The 18,921-nt window shown below is 34.8% G+C and overlaps 1 protein-coding gene across 1 annotated transcript in view; it reads left to right on the plus strand.

Annotated features, from left to right (window-relative positions):
- COL19A1 (collagen type XIX alpha 1 chain) overlaps positions 1–18,921 on the plus strand; it is a 300,849-nt gene that overhangs the window by 48,303 nt on the left and 233,625 nt on the right. The window contains exons 7-9 of the mRNA XM_057303991.1: positions 5,877–5,957; positions 10,570–10,695; positions 11,771–11,833. Of these exons, the coding sequence (XP_057159974.1) occupies positions 5,877–5,957; positions 10,570–10,695; positions 11,771–11,833 (270 nt within the window). The remainder of the gene's footprint in view (positions 1–5,876; positions 5,958–10,569; positions 10,696–11,770; positions 11,834–18,921) is intronic.

Consider the following 18,921-nt stretch of genomic DNA (forward strand, 5'->3'; position numbering starts at 1 on the left):
AAGACACGTCTCTAAGGGCAAAGGAAACAAGAGCAAAAATGAAAGAAAAAAAATGGGACTTCATCAAAATAAATAGCTTCTGTACAGCAAAGGAAACAGTCAACAAAACTAAAAGGCAACCTATGAAATGGGAGAGGATATTTGCAAATGACATAGCAGATAAAGGGCCAGTTATCCAAGATCTGTAAAGAACTTCTCAAACTCAACACCCAAAAAACAAGTAATCCAATCAAGAAATGGGCAGGAGAATGAACAGACACTTCTCCAAAGAAGATATACAAATGGTCAACAGACACATGAAAAAAATGCTTCATATCACTTGCCATCAGGGGAATACAAATCACAACCACAATAAGATACCACCTTACACCAGCTAGAATGGCTAAAATTAACAAGACAGGGAACGACAAATATTGGCGAGGATGTGGAGAAAGGGGAACCCAATTACACTTGGTGGGAATGCAAGCTGATATAGCCACTCTGGAAAACAGTATGGAGGTTCCTGAAGAAGTTAAAAATAGAGCTACCCTACAACCCAGTAATTGCACTACTGCATATTTACCCCAAGATACAGATGTAGTGAGAAGAAGGGGCACACCCCAATGTTCATAGCAGCAATGTCCATAATAACCAAACTGTGGAAGGAGCCAAGATGTCCTTCAACAGATGAATGGATAAAGATGTGGTTCATATATACAATGGAATATTACTAAGCCATCAGAAAGGATGAATACCTACCATTTACATCGACATGGCTTGAACTGGAGCCATGTTAAGTGAAGTAAGTCAAACAGAGAAAGACAATTATCATATGGTTTCACTCATATGTGGAACATAAGGAATAGCACAGAGGATCATAGGGTAAGGGAGGGAAAACTGAATGGGAAGAAATCATAGAAGGAGACAAGCCATGAGGGACTCTTGACTCTGGTAAACAAACTGAGGGTTGTGGAAAGGGAGGTGGGTGGAAGGATGGGGTAACTGGGTGATAGGCATTAAGGAGGGCACGTGATGTGATGAGCACTGGGTGTTATATGCAACTAATGATCATTGAACACTACATCAAAAACTAATGATGTACATATGTTGGCTAATTGAATTTAAATTAGAAAAATTTTTTAAAAAGAGCTATAGGCCAATATCTCTGATGAACAAAGGTAGAAAAATCCTCAAAATCATTCACCACGATCAAGTAGGTTTTATTCCTGGGATGCAAGAGTGGTTCGATATTTGCAAGTCAATGAATATGATACATCACATCAACAATAGAAAGGATAAAAATCATAGGATCATTTTAATAGATGCAGAAAAAGTATTTGACAAAGTAAACATCTATTCATGATAAGAAACCCTCAACAAAGTAGGTTTAGAAGGAATAAACCTCAACACAATAAAGGCCACATATGACAAACCCACCTTGTGCATCATACTTAATTGGAAAAACTGAGAGCTGTTCTTCTCTCTCAGGAACAACACAAAGCTGTCTACTCTCACCGCTTTTATCAACATAGTTCTGGAAGTCCTAGTTACAGCAACCAGACAAGGAAAAAGAATAAAAGGCATCCAAATTGGTAAAGAAAAAGTAAAACTTTCACTATTTGCAGATGACATGATACTATATATAGAAAACCCCAAAGACTCCACCAAAAATCTATGAGAACTGATAAATGAATTCAGTATGGTTACAGGATACAAAATCAACATATAGAAATCCATTGCATTTTTGTATGTTAATAATGAAGTAGCTGACAGAGAAATTAAGAAAACATTCCCATTTACAATTGCACCAAAGTAATAAGATTCCTAGGAATCAACTTAAGCAAGGAGGTGAAACACTTGAACTCTGAAAACTATAAAACATTGACGAAAGAAATTGAAGATGTTCCAAACAAATAAAGATATCCATGCTCATGGACTGGAAGAAAACGTATTTTTACAATTTCTGTACTGCCAAAAGCAATCTGCAGATTTAATGCAATCCCTGTCAAAATACCAACAGCACTTTTCACAGAACTAGAACAAATAATCCTAAAATTTGTGCAAAAACAGAAAAGTCCCTGAATACCCAAAGCAATCTTGAAAAAGAACTTGGAGGTTATCAAAATCCCAGATTTCAAGATATACTACAAAGCTATCGTAATCAAAACGGTTTGGTATAGGCAAAAAAATAGACACATAGATCAATAGAATAGAATAAAAAGCCCAGAAATAAACCCACAACTATATGGTCAATTAATCTTCAACAAAGAGGCAAGAGGTTGTAATGGGGAAAAGACAACATCTTCAACAAATGGTGTTGGGAAAACTGGACAGCCACAGGCAAAAGAATGAAATTGAACCACTTTCTTTCTTTTTTTTTTTTTTTAAGATTTTATTTATTTATTCGACAGAGATAGAGACAGCCAGCGAGAGAGGGAACACAAGCAGGGCGAGTGGGAGAGAAAGAAGCAGGCTCACAGCGGAGGAGCCTGATGCGGGGCTCGATCCCATAACGCCGGGATCATGCCCTGAGCCGAAGGCAGACGCTTAACCGCTGTGCCACCCAGGCGCCCTGAAATTGAACCATTTTCTTAAACCATACATAAAAATAAACTGAAAATGGATTAGGACTGAAATGTGAGACCTGAAACAATAAAAATCCTAGAAGAGAGCACAGGCAGTAATTTCTTCTTCCATAACAACTTTTTTTCCAGATAGGTCTTCTGAGGCAAGGGAAACAGAAGCAAAAATAAACTATTGAGATTTCATTTAAAGAAAAGCTTCTGCGCAGCAAAGGAAATCATCAACAAAACTCAAGGACAACCTATTGAATGGGAGTAGATATTTGCAAATGACATATCTGATAAAGAGTTAGTATCCAAAATATGTAAAGAATTTATCAAACTCAACACCCAAAAAACAAATAATCCAATTTAAAAAATGGGCAGAAGACATGAACAGGCATTTCTCCAAAGAAGAAATACAGATGGCCAACAGACATATGAAAACATGCTCAACATCACTCATCATCAGGGAAAAGCAAATCAAAACCACAATGAGATATCACCTCACACCTGTCAGAATCACTAAAATAAAAAACACAAGAAACCACATGTGCTGGTGAGGATGCCAAAAAAAAGGAATCCTTGTACACTGGTGGAAATGCAAACTCATGCAGCCACTGAGGAAAATAGTATGGAAGTTCTTTAAAAAATTAAGACTAGAACTACTTTATATATATGAATATATGTATATATATATGAATATATTAGAATATATATGAATATATTAGCATGCATATATTAATATATTAGAATATATAAATATATATTAGAATACATATATGAATATATATTAGAATATATATATATTAGAATATCTATCCTATTCTCTCTCTCCATATATATATTCCATGAACATATATATTAGAACCATATATATATATATGTGCACACATAAAATGGAATATTAGTCACACAAAAAAATGAAATCTTGGCATTCACTACAACATGGATGGATCTAGAGGGTATAATGCTAAGTGAAATAAGTTAGAGGAAGGCAAATACCATATGATCTCACTCATGTAAAATTTAAGAAACAAAAACAAACAAAGAAAGAAAAAAAGAGGCAAACTAAGAAACAGACTCTTAACTGTAGAGAAGAAACTGATGGTTACCAGAGGGGAGGTGGATGGGTGATAGGTGAAATAGGTGAAGGGCATTAATAGTACATTTACCACGATGAACACTGAGTAATGTATAGAATTGTTGAATCACTATATTCTACATCTAAAACTAATACAACACTATATGTTAACTATACTAGAATTAAAATTTTAAAAAATAAATGAAAAAAAGACAAAAATTAAAAAAAATAAAGCCATATTATTATGCATGCAGCTTATTTATGAGATGGTGTTTGAGTTAAGCAAATAAAATACATATTTTATTCTATAAAGACTCTTAGTCTTACTGAAAGTTTCAGTGGACTAATTTTTCATCATATCCATGTAAGCTCTATGATTCATAAGATCTATTGTAATATGAAAATGTTTTATTTACTCTGGATGTGTGGTATTGAAAAAATTTCTAACAATTGGGTTTTATTTTATGTATACTACCTAGTTACTTTTGTGAGAAAGAAATAGGTGACAAAACTGATACACAGGATTTTTTTTTTTAACAAATTCTGTCTGACAAGAGCCAGTATAGACTTAACCCTAAATATTGTCCTCATAAAGCGCTGTGTCAGTGAAGGATTCCAGAGCAACTAATGAATAAGAAAGCATCATTAACTGGGATTGAAGTTTCAACGTCATGGTACTTGATTAGTTACTAATCTGTCAAAAATTGATCATCTATCTTCAGTTAACTAAAATAATTCATAAAAAGGGCCTAGTACAGTAGGTGGTACATAATCAAATTTTAATATTTATTGGCTATTTTGAAGACAATGATGTTAAATTAGTTTTAGTTAAGAAGAATATTCATTAATTGGAGTCCCCATTCTTAATTCTACATAATGAATATGTTACTAGGTGGTGTTTCATTTGACTATGCAAGACAATGCATTTAAATTTTATAAAAAAAAGTTAACTTCAATACCTTGCAAAAAGTTATAGAAAATAAATAAGTTTCATTTTATCTCAGAATTTTGCATTGGCTGCGAATCTTAGCCTACTCATGAATTCAGAAGATGTCTGGATTTTTTAACACTTTCTATGAGCTGAATTGATTTTGTTCATGTCAGTGCACTGTAGACTAATAGTTAACAGCCATTTTGTTTTGTTTTTTTTTTTTCCTTTTTTGCTTTTTTTTGGTATTGGGTAGAATTTCAGAACTCACTGAAGATATCTGCTTTCCATTATGGTAGGATTAATTATTGTAATGTAACAGTTGGATCTTTCTATAGAACATGTTTATTGACATCAAAGTAATACATAATCTAGCTCTGTAATACTGGGAAGCAGAGGAAGAGGTAGAGAGAGGCAGGGAGAGAAGGGCAGGCAGGAGGAGGAGAGGGGAGAGGAAAGAGGTTGTTCCTGACCTACATGATATGTGACATCATTGTACAATTAATTATTAGTTAAATGATTAAGTTTGCAACCGCAAAGTCACTTAAAATAGCCAATTTACACATCTATCCTATTGAAATTTTTTCAATAGTCTGTAGTATTTATTTCTCACATAGTTGCTTGACCTTGCATTCAAAGGCATGATTGTACTTTTTTGAACTACTTTTTATTTCACATCCAATGCCAAAAAATATGAATCTTCTAAGCAAATAGAAGGAACTGATTATTTTTGTAAATAATTATAAAATTATAAATAAATGTGAGTATTGCTCAGGGTTATCCCAATATAGTATAAAATCTGTAGATATCAGACAGAATCCATAAAATATAGATGAAAACGAAATACTTTTTAAATTTTTACTGAGAAGTGAGCATCTGTTTCAGTGCCTCAGATAAGAACTCTGGAACTACTGAGAAAGCCTTTTCCATTGTGTGTTCATACCTTTGACTTTACTTTTTCTCCAAAATTTTTTACTTTGAAAAATTTCTCATCTTGTAGGCATACATTCTTGTAATCTGTAATAATACCTCTCTTTAATTAAATACTTCTTTGTATGAAATTAGTAGCAAAGATTTGCAGTTGCTTTCATTACCTGATTTCCTTTATCTAGAGATCTATCTCAATAATTGAATCCATGTCTCTTTCTCAAATGGTCCATAAAATCATGAATCCTAAATTAAATAAAAGCATTAAAAGTATCTACCAATAATTTATTTGTATTAGCTTCTTTTATCTTTCCAGTTAAATTACCACAGTTCTTAAGTGCCTACATGTGACTTTCAAGAAAACTAATGATGTGTCTTATTATTACTTTTTTAATAGATTGAACTTCACCAATTTAAAATCTACTGTAACTCAAACTTCATAGCGCAAGAAACATGTTGCGAAATATCGGATACTAAGGTAAGTTAATTTTCTTGGCTTGTGAAGACTATAGAACGCCAGTTGCCTAGTCCATAGAGTGCAAATGTAGGGCAACACTGAATACCATCTGTTGAAGCCAGGTGAGTAATTTGTTCCAAGTAAGAGACCCCTCATTGTGCTCTCACATAATTTCTTTCTACAATTTGAATCCCAGTGTTTTGTGTTGAACTTTGGAAATGATATGTCCTCACTTTGGACTCAACATATATAAGAGAGAATTTATGACTTTCTCCCTAAACTATGTTCTGACAGTAGCATCATGATTTTCCAGTTGCAGAGAGTTTTACATCTGTGATCATACCTTATTCTTACTCATTTTCCTCTTCTAGCCTGTCATCCATCCTGGACAGTTTTCCTTTATGATAGATTTTTTTTTAAGACTTTATTTATTTGAGAGAGAGAGAGTGCATACACAGAGGGGAGGGGCAGAAGAGGGAGAGGGACAAGCAGGCTCCATGATGAACAGGGAGCCCAATGCGGGGCTTGATCCTAGGACCCCGAGATCATTACCTGAGCCAAAGTCAGACTTTAAACTGACTGAGCCACCCAGGCGCCCTGTGATAGATTTTTCATCTTCCTTTTCCTTGTTACTGTCCTAGTCCACCTTTATCTCATGCCTGGATAGTTGCATTATCATGTCAACTGCCTTCCCTGTCTCTAGACCTTTTTCTTTCCAGTGTAACCATAATAAGTCTCTGAATCATTGCTTTATATATGCATTTACTTTCTCTTGCTAAACATTAATTATTCAAAAACATTGATCTTCTAGACATTGTGCCAAAGAACAAGGCAATAACAGACATGAATAAGGCACATTCCCTTCCCTCTATTCATCTCTTTCTCAAAGCTTTTGGTCATTCCTTGTTGGCAACAAAACATAAACTCAGTTACTTAGCCTCCATTCTTTTTTTTTTTTTTAAAGATTTTATTTATTTATTTGACAGAGATAGAGACAGCCAGCGAGAGAGGGAACACAAGCAGGGGGAGTGGGAGAGGAAGAAGCAGGCTCATAGCGGAGGAGCCTGATGTGGGGCTCGATCCCATAACGCCGGGATCACGCCCTGAGCCGAAGGCAGACGCTTAACCGCTGTGCCACCCAGGCGCCCCACTTAGCCTCCATTCTTAATATTCCCAACCTAACTGTACAACTATTTCTTATACCAATCTTCCATTAAAAAAAAATTCAGTACTTTTTCTATCTCCCATTATAATGGTCATGTGTGCTATCTTATATTATTAGATATAGTTGTATTTTTAATTTATTCAATTGCATTTTAAACTCATTGAGGGTAGTTATACTTTCATGCTCTTCTTTTTTATTCCTAGTGCTTTGTGTGTAGAAGATAGTCAAAACATTATTTCTTGACTTGTTGACTTATCAACCATTAAGGGAGGTAGATGGGACAAACAGGTGTTTAAAAGGGACTAATTCAATAAGTCTTACAGAAAACATATGAAAAGTAAAAGAAAAAGGTAAAAATGTTTTTCTTTGTATTTTAGATTTCCCAGAAGTTCTATACTTACATGAAAATTTTATTGACAGTTTAGTAATTCAAAAATATTTTTAACTTCTGTCACTTACTGTGGGTAGTAAAATAATAAAGTGACTGATTCAAAGCATAGCTAAGTTTTTCAAAATTATTTGTTTTGCTTATGTAACTTGGTTTTAGAAAGCATATCTCCAACCCAGTTTATGGCTTTCATTCCAAGTAAAATGAAAGCCAGCCAAATATCTTTCTATAAATATCTAAAAAGATCATTTATGATGCCAGTCTACAGACTTGAAATACCTAGACTTCCTGGAACCACATATTTAAATTTTGAAGATGTTAATTCTCTGAAAGTTTATTTTTTAAATTAACTATTCCTTTAGGATATAAGAGCTCTTAAAATAATAATTTTTCCTGGCTGAAAAGTAACATAACAATGTTTTGATATATCTAAATGCTATATTTTTGACCAGTAGTTTTTACTCTGTATCATCACATAATAGATATTTTCAATTCAAATTATGAGAAAACTGTTTAAGGAAGTATAGGTGATAGATTTAATGGAGTGGTTTGATTATTAAAAGCAATAACATAACCTCACAAATTATGGAAAAAAATTAATCACATCTGAAATGATTATTTAGGAGTTAAAGTGTGGAAAATAAGGTAGGAATTCATCTCTGACTATAGGAAAAAAAAAAAAAAAGCCTGCTTTTTTCCTGCTGATAATTGTTTGAAGGGACATCACCATTCTGTTAATGAGTAGCAGAAAATAGAAACATGCTACATTTTACAAATGGGAGTATATAGTTTGGAAGATAAATAATTGTGTGAAAGCCCTTTAAGTGTATCTGTTATAATTCTGACACCAACTTTTTTTAAAAAATGTGTTGAATTCAGAAAATTTTAATATACTTGCTTAAACATTTAATTTTATCCTGAAATTTCAAATTAGACATTTTTTGTTATTAATATTTTATAACATGGTCAAGGGTGAAATTTATTTAAGATAATCTGTAAATATACTTCTTTTCTTCTATTAATTAGATTTTCTGTTTCTGTAAAGTTCCATGACTACAGACATAGACAGAAGGAGATAATCAGCAACATTTGTTGAAAATAAATGAGAAATGTGATTAAAATTTGTAAGGCCAATTAACTAAATATGCATCAAATCAAAACCAGAGGTTTTATGAAGGGAAGAGCCCTTACTTGTACAATTTTATGTTCCCTTTAGGCACTTTTTGGAGAGTGTGGAAAGTTTTATAGTGAATCCTGAGACATAGTTATAAAGTTATTTAAATCCCCAGTTTAATATAGTAAATTAGTTACCCAGACCAAAATTGTGAACTCAAATTTGGTCTTGGTCATCTAAGTGGTAACTGGTTGGTTAGAACAGGAAGTTGCTGAAAAATCATATCAAATCATAGGAGATAAATGGACTATTCTGGTGATAATCATGTTTCATTCTAATATGACCTTTAGACTTGTGGGCTCGGAAACTTATTAAGATAACAGAATAGCTAATTATTAAATCTGGAGAAAGTAAATGTGATAGATGTAAATGTGGTGGACCAAGGAAACTAGTCCCAGTGTTTCTGGGTGTTATTTTTCTTACAGTTTTTATTGTTTTCACGAGCATTAGAGTGCTACCCATTTTTTTCAAAAGAACTTTTTGTTTTAAAAATTATGTATGTTGGTGTGCCTGGGTGGCTCATTCAGTTGAGTGTCTGCCTTTGGCTCAGGTCATGATCCCAAGGTCCTAGGATTGAGTCCCACATGGGGCTCCTTGCTCAGTGGGGAGCCTGCTTCTCGCCCTCTCTCTGCTGCTCCCCCTACTTGTGCTCTCTCTCTCTCCGTCAAATAAATAAATAAAATCTTTTAAAAAAATTATGTTTGTTTATTATAGAAAATTTGGAAAATACAGCCAAATTCGAAGAAGGAAGTAATTATCAACTGTAGTCTTACCATAATAAATAACCACTGACAATCTTTTTGTTTTGTATCCTGATAATACTTTTCCAAGCATATATGATTCGTAGCATACAAAGTAATGTCTAAACCCTTTCCCCTAAATTGCAAATTCAGAGTTATGAAATTGCAGGTTTGTAAAATTACAAATTCAGAGTTACAAACCGTGGTGAGGAGCCTGTTAAATGATGTGGAGAGGAAGGGATGCATTTATTTATCCTCCCTGTCTGGATTTATTTTTGAGAGGAAAAAAAAGTTCATTGTTTTGTGACTAAGTTTTACTTCATGTTATCCCACATGTTCTGAATCCACTGCTTAAGTATAAAATTCACCACTTGTCTGTTATAGTGGAGACGTTTTAATAACTTTAAAGGACAATGGACTTTAAAGACCAAGACTAGTATATACTTTAAATATATACCATCCTGGAGTATTAAAAGAATATATTTGCTACTTTTACATGCCTTTACAATCGTCTTGTTGGAGTAAATGATGTTCTAAAAGTTCAAGTTGCTTGCTTTTATTTTTTTTTAAACCTCTCTAAGTATTTTATTTTATTTATTTATTTTTAAGATTTAAAAAAAAAATTGACAGAAAGAGAGAGAGAGAGAGCACACAATCAGGGGGAGAAGGAGAGGAGGAAGCAGGCTCCCTGCTGAGCAGGGAGCCTGATGCAGGACTTGATCCCATGAGCATGGGATCATGACCTGAGCCGAAGGCAGACGCTTAACTGACTGAGCCACCCAGGCATCCTGCTTTCTTTGATTTTAAATTTTGTTCCACAAACACATACACAGGTGTAACATGTATAACTATTTTATTGTAACAAAGCAGTTATTGTGAATGTTTGATGTTACTGTACTCATCATGAAGTCATTTATAAAAGCTTTAGAATTCCTCAACAAACCAATATTTTAGTGCATTTCTAGCATGTTGTCAGTGTAATAAAACGCATCGGGGGCCTAGTGAAAGAGCAAAGGCATTATAAACTTTCACATACCAGTGTCAACTTTGGGCTCCTTAGAAGGCAGTTCTTGCAGGCAAGTTGAGTCATCCCGAGTTTGGTGGGAGCCAGTATTTGGGATGTTAGCATGTTTGGAATGGACCCTAATCATTTCTCTGGATTTTAGTGTCCAGAGCAGGATGGCTATGGAAGTACTGCATCATCATTGCTACCCGCTCACACCAGTAAAATGTCTGCCTATCTGCCAGCAAAGCAGGAACTTCAAGACCAGTGCCAGTGCATTCCAAACAAGGTTTGCTTGTGTTAATCTATGCCCACTGAAAAGCCATGACACAGATTGAGCCAGGCCCCTTGGATGTGGCCCCGGTGCACAGACTGTGTCTTGACCTTTAGTGTTAGTTGAATCAAACACATAAGCCACTCTGTCACTGGGGTGGGTTAAGAGAAGGGAATTGGGGATAGGATTTCCTGGATTTTTTTTCTGGATAGTTCTGAAGCCATCAGACTTTCTTTCCAGGCTGTGAATTAGAATGGATAGAAAGGTAAAGGGGGGACCCTCCTGGACAACAGACAAATATTGAGTACTTAACATATGCCTGGAATAGGCTTCTGCTCTGGATGTTCACAGTTGAAGAAAACAGAGCCTGCTCTTTAACACACAGATACTCTGTATAGTATTTCTTTGATGTGTGCTGATACTCTAGGAAATAGGCAAAGAATATTACTTAAAGAATTTGCTTCATTTGTACCAGTATGGTCCCCTGGTCAGGAAGAGTGGTCCTGTGAACCTACATAAACTTCTTCTATGAATGTTAATGGCAGTCAAGAGGCTGTGCTACAAGGAGGCTAAGTGATTTCTTGATGGTGTTCCTCTATGCTCATACCTGAGGAAAGGAAAAGGAAAAGAAAAACTTGCCCTGGTTCCTAGAGCAGAATGTTTCCTAGCATTGTGACTTACTGCATGCCCTTAGAGACTTAACACATCCGGCCGCCACTTCACTCCTGGCTGGACGAATAGATATGGGGGTGAGGTAAAAGTTTAGAGGAACCTTACATTTCTTCTAGCGACCACTACTGTATCATAAGCTCCATGAGAAAGGCAAGTACAAGGTGCAGGGGCCATAGAGGAGCACCACGTGTCCCAGTCCGTGGAAAGTCTCATGGAGGAGATGATGCCAAATGGCATTTGGAAGAGGGAGGGTACTGAGCCTCCTGAGGAAGGGAAGGGCATTCTAGCAGAGGGACCAACATCAGCTCAGGGGAGAGCAAAGCTTTATCCTACTATTGTCACCTTTATATGTATAAACTATTAGTCTTTAGCTCAATGTGACAGACTGTTTGATAACACAGGATTCATTTTTGCTCAGGGAGAAGTGGGATTACCAGGAACTCCAGGCTCACCTGGTCAGAAAGGGGATAAAGGAGAACCGGTAAGATACCTCAAAACACTGTCAGGATGAAAGTGGATTTTTTTCAAAAGCGACTTAAAAATGTATCCATCTCATATCTCTATGTCCCATACAAATGCACATTTCCGTTAAAGGCTATTAAGGACTATATTTAAGTGCTGGTTGCTGAAATAAGGAAGACTACATCAGCATTCAAATCTGCTTTTGAGTTCCTATTAGAACTAAAATTTGAAAAGATGCGGAAACCCACATCTTTGTATTTATAAACTTTAAGCAAAATTGTAAAGTAAGAAAGTTTGTTTTTCTGTCGTGCCCTAGCCTTCTCTAGCATTCTGTTCTCCAAATACTTGAACTCTTGTTTCTCTTGTGTGCCAATGGATCCCCACTAAAGATTATTTTTTAGCTTCCTATCATTTGTTTGTTTATTTATCTATTTATTTTATTTTTTAAAAAATTTTACCCCCTTCACCCATTTCTCCAACCTCCAATCCCTACCTCTGGTAACCGGCAGTCTGTTCTCTGTATCTATGAGCTTGGTTTTCTTTTTTTCTTCTTTTCTTTTTTCTTTCTTCTTTCTTCTCTTCTCTTCTCTTCTCTTCTCTTCTCTTCTCTTCTCTTCTCTTCCTCTCTCCCTCTCCCTCTCCCTCTCCCTCTCCCTCTCCCTCTCCCTCTCCCTCTCCCTCCCTCTCTCTTTCTTTTATTTCCTCCATATATATGAGAGATCATATAGTATTGGTTTTTCACTGTCTGGCTTATTTCACATACTTAATATTAATGCCTTTGAGGTCCATCCATGTTGTCATAAATGGCAAGACTTTATCCTTTTTTATGGCTGAATAATATTCTAGTGTGTGTGTGTGTGTGTGTGTGTGTGTGTGTGTGTGTGTGCATGTATGTGTATCACATCTTCTTTATCCATTCATTCATTGATGGACACTTAAATTGTTCCCATATCTTGGCTACTGTAGATAATACTGCAATGAATGTGGAAGTGCATATATCTTTTCGAGTGAATGTTATTTTCTTCAGATAAATACCCAAAAGTGGAATTCCTGGATCATATTTTATTTTTAATTTTTTGAAGAATGTCCATACTGTTTTCCATAATGGCTGTATAATTTACCTTCCCACCAACAGTGCTGAAGTTTTCTCTCTCTCCACAACCTCACAAACACTTGTTATTGCTTGTATTTTTAATGATAGCTGTTCTAACAGATGTGAGGTGATATCTCATTGTGGTTTTGATTTGTTATTTCCTTGATAATTAATGATGTTGAGTATCTTTTCAGGTACCAGTTAGATATCTATATGTCTTCTTTGAAAAAATGTCTATTCAGGTCTTCTGCCCATTTTTAAATTGGATTTTCAAATTTTTTGCAATTGAATTGTATGAGCTCTTTATATATTTGGATATTAACCCCTTATCAGATATGTGATTTATATATATATTTTTCCATTCAGTATATTGTCTTTTCATTTTTTGATGGTTTCCTTTGCTGTGCAGAAACTTTTTAGTATGGTATAGTTCTACTTATTTATTTTTCCTTTTGGTGTCAGATTTAAAAATGATCACCAAGACCTATGTCAAGGAGTATGGTGCTTATGTTTTCTTCTAGGAGTTTTCTGGTTTCAGATGTTACATTCAGGTCTTTAATCTATTTTGAATTACTTGTGTAACATAGTGTAAGATAGTGGTTAAATTTTATTCTTTTGCATATAGCTGTCCAGTTTTCTCAACATTGTATATTGTTGGCTTCTTTGTCATAAATTAATTGACCATTTATGTGTGGGTTTAATTCTTGTTTTTCTATTCTATTCCATTGATCTATGTATCTGTTTTGTTGCCATTATTCTACTGTTTTAATTACTATAGCTTTGTGATATAGTTTGAAATCAGGAAGCATGATGTCTCCAGCTTTGTTCTTTTTTTTCTTTTTTTTTTTTAAAGATTTTATTTATTTGTTTGACAGAGACAGCCAGTGAGAGAGGGAACACAAGCAGGGGGAGTGGGAGAGGAAGAAGCAGGCTTCCAGCGGAGGAGCCTGATGTGGGGCTCGATCCCATAACGCCGGGATCACGCCCTGAGCCGAAGGCAGACGCTTAACAACTGCGCTACTCAGGCGCCCCTGTTCTTTTTTTTCAAGAACGCTTTGGCTACCTGATTTTTTTATGGTTCCATACAAATTTTAGAATGATTTCTTCTATTTCTTTGAAAAATGCCATTTTGATAGGGATTGTGCTGTATCTATAGATCACTTCGGGTAGTGTGGCTATTTGAACAATATTGATTCTTCTAATACATGACCATAGAATATCTTTCCATTTGTGTCTTCAATTTCTTTTGTTAATGTCTTATAGCTTTCAATATACATGTCTTTCACCTCCTTGGTTAAATTTATTTCTAGGAATTTTATTCTTTTTGATGCAATTATAGTTAAGATTTTTAAATTTCTCTTTCTGATAGTTCATGATTAGTGTATAGAAACACAACAGATTTTTGAGTCTTGATTTTGTACTCTGCAACCTTACTGAGTTTGTTAATTAGTTCTAACAGTTTTTTAATGCAGTCTTTACAGTTTTCTATATATAAAATCATGTCATCTGCAAATAGTGAGTGACAGTTTCACTTATCCCTTTCCAGTCTGGATGTCTTTTCTTTCTTTTTCGTGGCTATTGTTTTGGCTAGGACTTCCAATACTATGTTGAATAGTAGTGATGGGATTGGGAATCCTTGTCTTGTTCCTGATCTTCAAGGAAAGACTTTCAGCTTTTCACCATTGAGTATGGTGTTAGCTGTGGGCGTGTCATATACAGACATTATTATGTTGAGGTAGTTTCCCTCTGTACACACTGTTGAGAGTTTTTATCATATATGAATGTTGAATTTTGTCAAATACTTTTCTTGCATCTATTGAGAAAATCATATGATTTTTATCTTTCATTTCATTAATGTGATGTATCATATTGAACCATCCTTGCATGCCTGTAATAAATCCCACTTGATCATGGTGTATGATACTTTTAATAAATTGTTGAATTATGGGGCACCTGGGTGGCTCAGTCGTTAAGAATCTGCCTTCAGCCCAGGGCATGATCCTAGGGTCCTGGGATCGAGCCCCGCATCAAGCTCCCTGCTCTGCTGGGAGCCTGCTTCTTCCTCTCCCACTCCCCCTGCTTGTGTTCCCTTTCTCACTGGCTGTGTCTCTCTCTGTCAAATAAATAAATAAAATCTTTTTAAAAAATAATAATAAATTGTTGAATTCTTTTTGCTAATATTTTGTGAGAAATTTTTCATATATGTTCATCAGGATATTAGCCTGTAATGTTCTTTATTTGTGGCATGCTTGTCTAATTTTGATATGAGAGTAATGCTGGCCTCATAAAATGGGTTTGGAAGAGTTCTCTATTATTATATTTTTTGGAAGAGTTTGAGAAGGATTGATGTTAATTCTTCTTTGGATGTTTGGTAGAATTCACCAGTGAAGCTCTCTGGTCCTGTAGTTTTGTTTATTGGGATATTTTTGATTAATGATTCAATCTCATTATTATTAATTAGTCTGCTCAGATTTTCTGTTTATTATGATTCAGTCTTGGTAGGAGGTATTTTTCTAGGAATTAATCCATTGCTTCTAGGTTGTCCACTTTGTTGACATATCATTGTTCATAGTAGTCTAATGACCCCTTCTATTTCTGTGGTATCAGTTTAAATTCTTTTTCATTTTTGATTTTGAGTCCTCCCTTTTTTTTTTCTTAATGAGTCTACTTAAGAGTTGTCAAATTTGTTTCTCTTTCAAAGAACCACCTCTTAGTTTCATTGATCTCTATTATGTTTTTAGTCTCCATTTAATTTATTTCTGTGGTACGCTTCGTTATTTCTTTCCTTCTAACTTTGGGCTTTTTTTTTTTTTTTCCCTCTAGTTCCTTGAGGTGTAAAGTTAGGTTGTTTATTTGAGACTTTTCTTGTCAGTTGTGGTAGGCATTTATCATTATGAACTTCCCTTTTAGAATTCCTTTTGCCGTATCCCACAATTTGGTGTGCTATATTTACATTTTCATTTGTCTCAGGTATTTTTTTTATTTCTTTTTTGATTTTTCTTTAACCCATTGATTATTCAATAGCATGTTGTTTAATGTCCACTTATTTGTAAATTTTCCAGTTTTTTTTCATGTAATTGATTTCAAATTTCATACCATTGTGATTGGAAGAGATGTTTGATACAATGTCAGTTTCTTAAGTTTTTTTTCATTTCAAGTTTTTATTTAAATTATAGTTAATTAGCATATAGGGTAATATTGGTTTCAGGAGTAGAATTCAGTGATTCATCACTTATATATAACACCCAGTGTTCATCACAACAAGTGCCCTCTTTAGTACTCATCACCCATGTAGCCCATTTAGTCCATCTAAAGCCTCCCTCCCTCCATAACCCTAAGTTTGTTCTCTATAGTTAAGAGTGTCTTATGGTTTGCTTCTCTCTCTCTTTTTTTCCTTCCCCTATGTTCATCTGTTTCATTTCTTAAATTCTACATATGAATGAAATCATATAATCTTTGTCTTTCTCTGAGTGACTTATTTCACTTAGCATAATACACTCTAGCTCCATCCACATCATTGCAAATGGCAAGGGTTCATTCTTTCTGATGGCTGAGTAATATTCCAGTGTGTGTGTGTGTGTGTGTGTGTGTGCATGTGTGTGCACCACATCTTCTTTATCCATTCATCATTCAGTGGACCTTTGGGCTCTTTCCATAATTTGGCTATTGTTGATAATGCTGCTATAAACATGGGGGTGCATGAGCACCTTTGAATCAGTATTTTTGTATCCTTTTGGTAAATACTCATTATCAGGGAAATACGAAGAGTTTCTTAAATTTATTAAGATTGGTTTTGTAGCCTAACATTTGATCTATCTTTTTTTTTTAAAGATTTTATTTATTTATTTATTTGAGAGACAGAGACAGAGATAGCGACAGAGCTAGCAAGAGAGAGCAGGAACAGGGAGGAGAGGGAGAAGCAGGCTCCCTGCTTAGCAGGGAGCCTAATGCAGGGCTTGATCCCAGGACCCTGGTATCATGACCTGAGCTGAAGACCTAACTGACTGAGCCACCCAGGTGCCCCACATTTGATCTATCTTAAAAAATGTTCCATGTGTACCTGAGAAGAATATATATTTTGTTGCTTTTGAATGAAATGTTCTGATCCTGGTGGATAATGCTTTCACTTTATTCTTGAATTCATTTTACTAGTGTTTGGTTGAGGATTCTTGCATTTATGTTTATCAGGGATATTGGCTTATAATTAACTTTTCTTGTGACTTCTTTTGTCTGCTGATGGATCCCCACTGAAAATTCTTCCTTAGCTCCCAACCCTTTTCCTAAACAGCACACCTTTGTTGAACTAATTTTAGGCAATATCCTATGCTTAGAGATTTGCCTTTCCCTTCTCCCTACCATATCAAAATTTAAGTGTTCCATTTTCCACTTTTTAATGTTGTATCTTTTGTTAGCCAACTTGATAAATTAATTTGTGCTAAGTTTAGGAGTTGATTTTTCACCTTTCCAAGGTGAAACAGATTTGAATTCCATTCATGCCTTAACTTGGAAGTCCATGGTTCTAAATTAGCAACATAATCTAAATGGCCTCCTTATTTTAAAAGGTAGGAGACTGATGTTTGAGAAATGACTGATCCTTTTAAGTTGCAGAGCAAGCTTCAACAAAGGCTTCATAGGTATTTGACTCCCAAAGGAAGGTCTGCCTATTGTGGCTTTCATGGGAACTTTAGGCACTTTAGCAAGTGTTTGAGAGAATTTTGAGGTGTGATGGAGCATTTATTTTTGCCCTTTAAATCAAATTACTTGGGATAAGTTTGCTTAATGCCATTATATGAAAACTTAAAATAGTTCAACAATATCTAGTCCTAAGGACTACTTCAATCAAACTAAACATATAAATCATTACAGCAATAGCTGGTATTTATTGAGTACTTACCATGTGCCAGACTCACTCGGAAGAGTGATTTAGATAAATTATCTTTTTGATTCTTAAAACTTTTCATGTTAAGTATTGGTATTACTATTTCATAGAAGGCAAAACCGAAGTTTAGGGAGGTTAAATTATTGCCTAAGGCCACATGGGGAGTGGTCAAGCTGGGATCAGAACCTAGACAAGTCAAATCCAGTTTGCATTTTGAAGGTTGCTCTATATTTGAAAAGCTCTTCAGTATTATTTGTATTCTTTGATCATGGCACTTCCACTTGAAATATCTTGTTTTATCCTTATAACTTCATAAAGAATTTCAACCCAATATTTTTATCCTCATTTTGCAGCTGAGAGAACTATGCATGGGTAGAATGGTGTGCCCATGTTAACATAATTAAGAGGACTCATAAAATAGAAAAGATCTGGATTAATCCCAACTCTTCTCAGGTTAGCAGTGTGAGCTTGGCCAAGCCACCCAGTCTCTTTATGCTTCATTTCCCTCATCTGTAAATGAGGGCATATCATCTATCAGTTCTACCTATATCGTAAGGCTGACACAAAGTACTTTGAAAACACATTTCTGTCTTACTTGTTGGTGATTGTGAAGTGATACACATTACCATTTTTTAACGTGAATTTCCCATTCTTTCCCTTACCAGTTCTATCAGTTTAAGATTACTGGCAATGGAAGAAATTCCACATGTCACTTTTGGAAGGAGTAAAATACTTTAAAAATATCCCTGTCTCTTTTAAAAAACATTAAGTAAATATTAAGAAAATCATTAAATCGCCTTTAAATGATTTTTTTTTAAAAGATTAGGTATTAAGACTCTCTTGTTAAAGCATATGCCTTTTAAAGACTCATTCTTTCCTCCATACTCTTTAATCATATAGTAGATGCCTCTTTTAACATCTAAATATTTATTTTTCTTTTATTCATTAATACATCAGCAACAATTTATTGAGTTCCTGTTATAATAAAAAGTGTGCTAAGTTCTGGAGCTATAGCAGTAGTGAGAAAACTAGGCTTACTCTCACTGAGTTTATAATCTAGGGATTATTTGTTCAAGGAATCTTCCTTCCCTTTGTAGGAAGAAAACCAAGAGAAAAGGACTAGGAAGGAATTAGT

This window comes from Ursus arctos, unplaced genomic scaffold (assembly GCF_023065955.2).
Source record: "Ursus arctos isolate Adak ecotype North America unplaced genomic scaffold, UrsArc2.0 scaffold_29, whole genome shotgun sequence".
Lineage (NCBI taxonomy): Eukaryota > Metazoa > Chordata > Mammalia > Carnivora > Ursidae > Ursus > Ursus arctos.